The 10398-nt window shown below is 35.7% G+C and overlaps 1 protein-coding gene across 1 annotated transcript in view; it reads right to left on the reverse strand.

The window, feature by feature from the left end:
* Window positions 1-3245: 3245 nt before the first annotated feature.
* The window catches only part of LOC107680673 (sideroflexin-1-like), a 14540-nt gene continuing 7387 nt past the window's right edge, over window positions 3246-10398 (reverse strand). Inside the window, exons 2-11 of the mRNA XM_016476679.1 lie at window positions 6829-7004; window positions 6548-6718; window positions 6342-6440; window positions 6153-6228; window positions 5913-5998; window positions 4689-4816; window positions 4339-4388; window positions 4095-4144; window positions 3944-3991; window positions 3246-3842 (exon numbers count right to left, since the gene is read on the reverse strand). Coding sequence (XP_016332165.1) covers window positions 3746-3842; window positions 3944-3991; window positions 4095-4144; window positions 4339-4388; window positions 4689-4816; window positions 5913-5998; window positions 6153-6228; window positions 6342-6440; window positions 6548-6718; window positions 6829-6998 — 975 coding nt within the window. The 5' untranslated portion in view covers window positions 6999-7004 and the 3' untranslated portion in view covers window positions 3246-3745. The remainder of the gene's footprint in view (window positions 3843-3943; window positions 3992-4094; window positions 4145-4338; window positions 4389-4688; window positions 4817-5912; window positions 5999-6152; window positions 6229-6341; window positions 6441-6547; window positions 6719-6828; window positions 7005-10398) is intronic.

A 10398-nucleotide genomic window follows, 5' to 3' on the forward strand; every position in this document is an offset into this window, starting at 1 on the left:
CCACTGACTTTCAAAGCTGCTACATAGTAACGACTTTCTACTTCGAGGACCTTGATAGAAATGTAGTGGAGTGAAAAGTACAATATTTGTCTTTCAAATGTAGTGAAGTTAAAGTCATAAGTTCCCAGAAAAAATTATACTCAAGTAAAGTACAGATACTCAAAGTGTACTTAAGTACAATATTCAAGTAAATGTACTTAGTTACTGTCAGCCTCTGCACACATGCAAAGTATGTTGCAGCTGTTATTTCTATGAAATTATGTTGTCTTTGCTATTCTGTTACTAATAAAATAGTTTTTTTCACTGTTTATGCTATTTTGGCACAATCCCTAAACTGAACTTGAGTAGTTTTACTAAGGGTACCTATAAGGGTATATAAATTACTATGAATTTGATATGGTAATTAATACTGAGACACTAATTTGGGCAAAAAGCACTAATGACTTGTTTAAGACTTGAATCTTACAGCTGAGGACTTGCAACTCGACTTGGACTTGCCTGTCTTGACTCGAGACTTGACTTGGGACTTGTCTGTCTTGACTCGGGACTTGACTCCAGACTTGAATGCAAAGACTTGAGACTTACTTGTGACTTGCAAAACAATGACTTGGTCCCACCTCTGTCGATTACATAATATGGGACCAGGAAACAAACAGTATTATGCTGTTCAATGCACAAGGAAATGTTTTCTTGTTCAGGAAAACACTGAATTCCACTTAGTATATTAATAAAGTCAGCTACCTTATAATGATTAAAAAGAACAGATGTGCTGTAAATTCCTGTCTAAAGATCCTCATGGCTACGTTGCTGTTGTGATTCTCCTGAACAAACCAGCAGTTGTCTGACACATCAGTTATGAATTCAGTTCATTTATACAAGAAGTATCACAGATCTCAAATGGAATAGGAATGATCAAAGATCTGAGCACCTGGGGCCTTCATTGAGGGGGACAACAAAAATTTGTCCTAGGCCCTGCGAATGTTAGTGACGCTGGCACACATTAAACACATTATAAACACCTAGAATTGTCCCCTACCCATCATCTTTCACAGAGATACATGAAGCATAATAATGAAAACCTTCAGGGAATCTTGAAGAACAAGGACTGTTGTGTTTTTGTCACAATTAAAACAAAAACAAACAGTGGCTACCAACAGAACCAGCAGTCTATCCACGGAAATGTACATGCTCTCAGTTTGATTTCATTACTGCCAACACTACATTCAAGAACTGAACAAATGTGACACATCAACATCAACAACAAAGATCAGAGTGCTCAACACACAGCTAACCGAGAGCTGTTGTGCTCTCTTAGTAGGTTACATATTAAACATTAAACATATTTAAATACCTCAACACATGGAGACTTAGTCAATTAAACAGAAAGTTCACAAAGATTAACATCAGTAAATCTAAAAATACATAACATAGCCAAAAATACATGGACATCCAAACACATACCCATATGTCGCTTTAAACTAAAAGCATTATTTGATTTGATCCATTTGCTCCAAACTCTTCTAGGACGGCTTTGGCTTTTGGAACATGGACGCAGTGATGGGAACTGGTTCACAGCCTGTGTTACAATTCATCCTAAAGGACGAGGCTTTGTGTAGGCCAGTCATCTTGTTTCAAAAAAAGGTGGCAAGTCAGTTCTTTATGGACCTTGAGCATAAAGTTTAACATACAGTTCTCTAGAATATCACTGTATGCAGTTCCATTAAAGGAATAGTTCACCCAAAAATGAAAATTTGCTCACCCTCAGGCCATTCAAGATGTAGTTTGTTTCTTCATCGGAACAGATTTGGAAAAATTTAGCATTATCACTTGCTCACCAAAGGATCCTCTGCAGTGAATAGGTGCCGTCAGAATGAGAGTTGATAAAAACATCACAATAATGCACAAGTAATCCAAATGGCTCCAGTACATCCATTTACGTCTTGTGAAGCGAAAGCGGATAAGTCTTTATCCATAATATTGCTTTCTCAAGTGAAAAAGTCGTCCTGCCTGAAGCAACGGTTTAAAGTTAAAAACATGCAGCTTTTCACTTCACAAGACATTGACTGATGGACTGGAGTAATGTAGATTACTAAAATACAATTTTCTAGATAGAATGTCTTTATGCAGTTGCATTAATACTTGTCATCATAAATGACTGAAATAGCCAAACCTGTTAATTCAAAGGAACTGTCCATGTACTTTGCCCATGTAGTGTAGATGGCAAACAAGAACAGGATTTACGGAAAGGCAGTGTAGCACTTCATAAAAGGAAAAATCACACTAGCTAAAAAAAAAAATACTATTGGATTGTGTCTTTTCTTTGAAAGATACAGAAAATGACACATTACCTTCCATTAGTCATTAACCTATATACTGTTAGATTGTTTTAGTTATTCTAGTAGGTTTAATGGAGACTGCTGTGTGTTACCTTAAACGTAACAAAATATGGCACATGAAAAGACCGTTTTTAAGGTGGACTGAAGTAAATGGCCTTTCATAAAATAGAAAACAGATGCAGGTTTGATAAGTTTGCATTGAAAAACAATGTGTTACCTTGAACTGCTAGAGGAGTGGACTTTGGAACAGTCAATGAGAACACGTAGAACTTTAACCTCACACTATTTTCACTTACAAAACGTTTGTTCATGCACTGTCAGCAGGCAGAAGAAATTATATGAACATACACACTATTCTTGTATAACATCCTAGTTAAACTCTAATACTGAGGATAGTAAAATAGATAAAACTCTTCTTAAAACCCATGCTGTAGTTAATCGGTTTATTAAACCTGCGTCTAAGGAAATGTGCAGCAGAGGTTTGTATTTGGCAACGTTTTCAACGGATTGCACTATTGTCATTAAGAGGTCCCTTGATTTTGCTTGAAACTGAAATGAAATTTGGCAGTAACGTATAAACTGCAACCCTCATGAAGAGATAAAGACAAAATACTGACAATAACAATGCAATACAGACTAACGGAAAAGAAAAACAAGGTCAACACCAGCCATCTTTGATCCTTACTGAAAACGACATTGAATGGCACATGGAATAATCTGGCAGCAAACAAAATTATTTCAAATATAAAAAAAACACAATGCTACATGTATGTACAGTAGTGTGCACCGTCATACACGTCAGACAAAAAGATCGGCAAAGATCAGCAACGACAAGCTTAAAAACAATTAAAAAACATTTTACAAAATGACAAATGAGTTGGGATGTCCTGGAGAGGAACGGGCAGAGGTTTGTATTTGGCAACGTTTTAAACGGATTGCACTATTGTCATTAAGAGGTCCCTTGATTTTGCTTGAAACTGAAATGAAATTTGGCAGCAACGTATAAACTGCAACCCTCATGAAGAGATAAAGACAAAATACTGACAATAACAATGCAATACAGACTAACAGAAAAGAAAAACAAGGTCAACACCAGCCATCTTTGATCCTTACTGAAAACGACATTGAATGGCACATGGAATAATCTGGCAGCAAACAAAATTATTTCAAATATAAAAAAAACACAATGCTACATGTATGTACAGTAGTGTGCACCGTCATACACGTCAGACAAAAAGATCGGCAAAGATCAGCAACGACAAGCTTAAAAACAATTAAAAAACATTTTACAAAATGACAAATGAGTTGGGATGTCCTGGAGAGGAACGGGTGAACTTTGGCACACAAAGAGATGTTTTAGATGAACGTGAAACCATTACAGTAGAGAGCAGATTCACCAACGTTTGTCTTTACAGTCCTTTGTTGAAGTAGACAGTCTCTACTCCAGGATGACTGGCTCGAATCTTCTCCTGCAGCTCTGGTTCCAAACGGCTCACTGCCATAGAACTGCATGAATGATGCATTTAATTTTGAAATGCAACAGAATGATTCATAAAAGCAATAGAGTTATTCCGAAAAGATTCAAACTGCTTTGAAAATGTTCTCACCTCTTTTGTGGGAATAACGCACAGCACAATGGGGTTGCAAACACAAGGCTAAGAAGAAGAAAGAATGTACAAAAGAATGGGTCACAAATTCTTGAATTCCTTTCAGGAAATAACTGTTTATTAGACCATCAATCTATCTTTGGCAACTCACCAGAACCCAACCAAGCCAACTTGAATGGGTGCACTCATCCACGGAAACCTCTGAAAAAATGAAGGGGGAGAAAATCAACCTGGCAACAAAGCCCTTGATTCTATGGGGCCATTTTAAGGGCTAATGCATTCAAGCAGACTGGACACTGTTGTTGGGTGTGTACGTGCTCTGCTAAGGCTAAATAGCTTTCATTAAGATTTTCCACCATGTAAACAAAATATTTATAATGTAAGTTTGCAATTACCTTGAGGAAGGCCTTCTTTTCCAAAGAGTTCATTAGAAACGGAGGGATTGCTATAGGAAGATTTAATTAGAATGATAGATTATTTATTTGTAATTACAGTGTCCGTAACAGATATGCACTTTGATAAATCAACATTGCATTTGCATAAGACCTACAGTGAGGGACCACTCCAAAAAAAAAAACTGATATATTTTATTATATTTAAAACATTATTTCTAGGTTTAAAATAGATTCCAGATTTTAAGTGTGGTCTCAGACTTTTGGACGTCACTGTACATGCATAATTTTATAAATATAGTTGCAAAGTCCATTCTACTGTAATAGGATTGAGAGATTTAGAATAAATGAACCCATTCCCGGAGAGGCCATGAGGATTCTGGAAACCACCACTTGTGTGATGGCCTGTTGAGCTGCCTTTGAAGATTCTCCTAACCGATTGTCATTCTCATCTGTTACTGGAATGCCGTGTTTGAGTTCCCTGATTGAAACAAAAGGAACATCATTCACATCACTTCATGTCTGTTATACTGTGCACACAGTATACGCTACCGGTCAAATATTAGGGGTCAGCAGATTACTTTTTTTTTTTTTTAAGAAATTATAATTTTATTCAGCAAAGATGCATTAAATTGGTTAATAGTGACAGTAAAGACATTTATAATATTACAAAAGATTTACATTTTAAATGAATGCTGTTCTTTTGAACATTCTATTTATCAAAAAAATCCTGAAAAAGAATGCGTCACGGTTTCCACAAGAATATTATGCATAAGGATTGTTTTTTTGTTTTTTTGAGCAGCAAATCAGCATATTAGAATGATTTGTGAAGGGTTGTGCGAAAACTGGAGTAATGGCTACTGAAAATTCAGCTTTGCCATCACAGGAATAAATGACATATTAAGATATATATTTAAATAGAAAATAGTTATTTTAGATTTTAGTAATATTTCACAATATTAATGTTTTACTATATTTTTGATCAAATAAATTGGTGAGCATAAGAGTTCTTTCAAAAACATTAAAAATCTTACCAGCCCCTAACATTTGAACACATGAAAAAATACTATAGTAATTTATAGTAAATACTATAGTGTTTTTGAACCATACTATAGTAAAGTGTATTATACGGTATACATTATAGTATTTACAATACTTTGTTAATGAATGCTACAGCATACTGTAGTATTAACTATAGTGAACTGATAAACTGTAATAAATACTGTAGTATACTTTAGTTTTTTCTACAGTAAACTGTAGTGTATTGTAGTATAATATACTATATAGTTGTAGAAAACTTAGTACAGTATTGGGTAAAGTCATTTGTTTATATTGCTATAGTTGTTATATTACCACAGCAACTATAGAATTACCACAACAAATTAATTCAAGTACTTTACTACAGTAAGGTTCAAAAACACTATAGTATTTACTATAAACTTCTATAGTATTTTTTTTCACATACACGTTTTATGTTATTCCAGTATACCATGACTAACGAGCAACCAATTCTGAGCAACCCTAGTAAAATCAGGTCAAAGCTCTTTATGCATGATTGGTTTTAGATAATTATTTACCGTTGTCTCATGAGTGGAATATTAATACAGTTAGCAGCAGCTACAGCAGCGAAAGGAACAAAGCGTCCTATGAGTGGAGACACATGCTGAAAGACAGTGAAATTAAATCATTTTTAGTTTAAACAAATATGTGGATTATTACATGAACACAAAGAGTGAGCACTGAGCAGTAAACACTCTATTTATTACTTTGCAGTGAAAGAGTTACAGCCCTTAAACATTAGAAAGCAAGACCATTACCTTTGCTAATGCATTTAGTCCTAACGCAGTAGCCACGGCTCCTGTAGTGGCTGATACATATGCTGTGCCAAGCTGGCTGCAAGAACAAGAACATATATTAGGAATTTAGGGATATTGCAAAAACAGTTCAAAGTAGAACACAAGATAAATGCAAAAAATGTTCATATGCGTGATCTAAAGCCCTCGCACTTTACTGTGATGGGGGCATCTCCGCTCCTGTTGGTGTAGTTGACTATTGCATTAAAAGACTGATTGATCCACTGCCAAAACAGAACTGCTGGAGTCGTTCTAAAAAGGGAGAAAGAGTATAAATTTTCAGCATTACATTTACTGTTCAAAAAAGTCCTATAGCTACCGTACAGTAGTGGATTATACAGCAAACCAGCATGATTCACCTGTAGAACGTCATCATGCATCCAGTGATGGTCATGTTCATGGGGACCTGAGCAGACATGCGACCAATCAGGAGCATTTTCTCGCCTGTGTCTGGATGGAATGCGGAGTCAGAAACATACTTTGCCCTCCATAGCTCGTCTTCTGTGAGACCTGGTGTTACCACCCCTTTTCTTCAAGGAGAGGAAAACGGAAGAGTGTATTTAGTATATAGTGTATTTGTTAGAAAACTATGTAGCATGAATGCTATAGAAAAGCACATGAATGCAGAGTAGAATCTTACTTGTAATCCAGAATAATCTGACACGCTTTTTCTAATTGTTCATTCGACAGGAGGATGTTTCTCGGGTCTGTGACAGTGAAGAAATGCTTTGCTCGACCCACAAATGTTCCCTGATGCCAGCGTGGCTCTTTAATGTTTATGGAGGTGGAGATGGTACACTCAGCTGCCATGGTACACTGTGAAAATATCACATTCTTAAAAACACTTTTCTTTATCTTTTAACACAGAAGTTATTTTTGATGGCAAGTATACTACTGTTCAAAAGTTTGGGGATGGTAAGATCTCTTCTGCTCACTTAGACTGTATTTACTTGTTTCAAGATACAATAAAACAGTAATATTGTGAAATATTATAAGAATACATAATATTAAAATAACTGTTTTCTATTTGAATACATTTTAAGATGCAATTTATTCATGTGATGATATCAAAGCTGAATTTTCAGTTGTCATTACTCCAGTCCTCAGTGTCACATGACCCTTCAGAAATCATTCTAAAATGAAATATTTCTTATTATTATCAATGTTGAAAACAGTAGTGCTGCTTAACATATTTTTCAAGGTTATTTGATGAATAGAAAGTTCAATCATTGATGCATCCTTGCTGAATAAAAGTCAATTCTTAAAAACAAAAACAAAAATCTTGACACCAAACATTTGAACGGTAATGTAAACAGAATTTTCATTTCTGGTCAAACAGTCAGTTTTACAATATTTCTTATATAGAAAAAACAATATAGTTTGGAAACAACCGAATAATGCTTGCACATGACATTCCTCTCCAGATTAAGCCACTGCTGAATCAGCATGTAGCTGCTAAAGACACAGCTGACCAGCCAACCAAAGAAAGGCCTGAACATCAGTCACACTGAAAACGACATAAAGTGCTGCTAGTCCCCACATAAAGCAGCACCTCTGTATACAGTGCCACCCACTAATATTGGCATCCTTGGTAAATATGAGCAAAGGCGGCTGTAAAAATAAATCTGCATCATTTATCTTTTTGATCTTTCATTCAAACAATTCACAAAATTCTAAACTTTCATTGAAGTGAACTTTCATTGAATGTGGGGGGAAACTCACATTATGAAATAAATGTTTTTCTCCAATGCATGTTGGCTACCATTATTGGCACCCCTAGAAATTCTTATGAGTAAAATATCTCTGAAGTATATTCCTATTCATATTCACATTTTTTTTAGCACACCAGGGTGATTATGAACATAAAATTGTCCAACCATGACTTCCTGTTCCACAGGATTCTAAGGAGCACATAGACCAAATTCCCTTAATCATCCATCACAAGGAGTAAAACCAAAGAATATAGTTCTGATGTGCAGAACAAGATTGTTGAGCTCCACAAAATAGAAAGTGGCTGTAAGAAAAGAGCTAAAGCATTGAAAATCCCCATTTCCACCATCAGGGCAACAATTAAGAGGTTCCAATCAACTAAAGATGTTACAAATCTGCCTGGAAGAGGACGTGTGTCTATATTGTCCTAATGCATGGTGAGGAGGAGAGTTTAGTGGCCAAAGACTCTCCAAGGATCACAGCTGGAGAATTGCAGAGATTAGTTCAGTCTTGGGGTCAGAAAGCCTAAAAAAAAATGTAAAAAGCCCCTACATCACCACATATTATTCGGGAGGTTTCAAGAATAATTCTCCTCACTCATCCAAAAACTCCAGCCTATTCAGTTGTCAGACACGACTGGAACTTCAAATGGCACTGGCTTCTATGGTCAGATAAAACTTAAAAAAAGAGCTTTTTAGCAGCAAACCCACCAGATGTGTTTAGTACATAAAAAGTACCCCATGCCCACGGTTAAATATACTGCTGGATCTTTAATTTTGTGGGCCTGTTTTTCTGCTGGAGGTCCTGGACATCTTGTTCAGATGCATGGCATCATAGATTCAAATAGCAACAGATAAAAAATCTAAACCTGACTGCCTCTGTAAGAAATCTTATAATGGGCCATGGTTGGATCTTCCATTAGGACAATAATTCAAAATAAAATCAACACAAAAGGTGTCACTGAGCACAAAATGAAGCTTTTGCCATGGCCGTCCCAGTCCTCTGACCCGAACCCTATAGAAAATGAGTGGGGTGAACTGAGGAGAAGAAGCACCAACATGGAGCTGTGAATCTGAAGGATGTGGAGAGATTCTGTAAGAAGGAATGGTCTCTTATCAGGTGTTCTCCAAACTCTTCAGGCATTATAGGAAAAAAATCTGAGCTGTTATCTTGGGAAAAGGATGTTGCAATAATTGGGTGCCAATAATTGTGGCCAACATGAACTAGAGAAAGCATTTATTTCACAACGAGATTTTCCCCCCACTTTAAATTTTTTTACTTCAATGATAGGCTACAATTTTGTGAATTTTTTTAATGAAAGATCAAAAGGATAAACAATGCAGATTTATTTTCACAGCCGCCTTTGCTCATATTTACCAAAGGTGCCAATATTTGTGGGCAGCACTGTATATGTCCTGTGTTTCTATACAAAACTGGCTAAAGTACCAGATTAGAAATTGAGTCTCAGGGAAGGGGATTGATTGAACGGATAGTCTGTCAAAAAATGTCATCAGTAACTCATTCTCATTTATTCTCATCTTTCTTCTGTGAAAGACAAAAGATATTCGACAGAGTGTGTGTGAAGGACTGACAGTCTTTGTCAACATTCACTTTCATTGCATTATTTTCCATACAATGAAAATCAAGATTACTGAGGCTGAGACTGCAATTTTTGTTTTCCAATGAAGAAAGAAAGCCATATGGTTTTAAACAGTGTTGGGGAGTAACTAGTTACATGTAACGGAATTAAGTAATTTAATTACAATATAAAAGTAATTGTAATCAGTTACAGTTACTGAGAAAAAATGTGTAATTAAATTACAGTTACTTATGAAAATGTTAAGGATTACAAAGGGGGTTACATCTGCTTTTTTTCACACACACTCCCACATACAGATTTAATTTATTTCTTTCATAAATTGCAGTGACTGCTCTAAAATATGAAACACCAATGTTTCAGGTGTTTAGAACAAGCTTATTCGATAACTCTTTTATTTCCTATATGGGTTTATATATAGCTATGCTTCATTTTTTAAAGATTAACTGTTTTTTTCCAAGGCATTGTTAGATTCCAGTGTTTACTGTCATAGCTATGTAAAGATTTGATTTCAAAAACAGTATCATAGCTAATAAAATATTTCTTGTTATGATTTTAAATATGTATTTAACCTCAGAATGATATCAAAGTAAGTCTGATTTTGTGGTGGCTGTGCTTCAAAGGGGACATTGATCTTCCACAAGTTGATATGATTCTTTAGGGTCTTCATGAACGGTCTGCAACATACTTTTGTTAAAGTTCCTCAGTGGTCGTGTAAAACAAAACCCTTTTTACCTTGCTCTGTTGACAGCGACTCATTTTGGGGCATGTCCCTTTAAATGCTAATGAGCTCTGCTCACCCGCCCCTTTCTTCATGGAAGAGCAAAGGCGATTTAAAAATAATCATAAAAAATATAAAGTGTTAGACTTACTTCTTCTGGAGGTGCAGCTGGATCACGAACA

Source organism: Sinocyclocheilus anshuiensis, unplaced genomic scaffold (assembly GCF_001515605.1).
Source record: "Sinocyclocheilus anshuiensis isolate Anshui unplaced genomic scaffold, SAMN03320099.WGS_v1.1 scaffold328, whole genome shotgun sequence".
NCBI lineage: Eukaryota > Metazoa > Chordata > Actinopteri > Cypriniformes > Cyprinidae > Sinocyclocheilus > Sinocyclocheilus anshuiensis.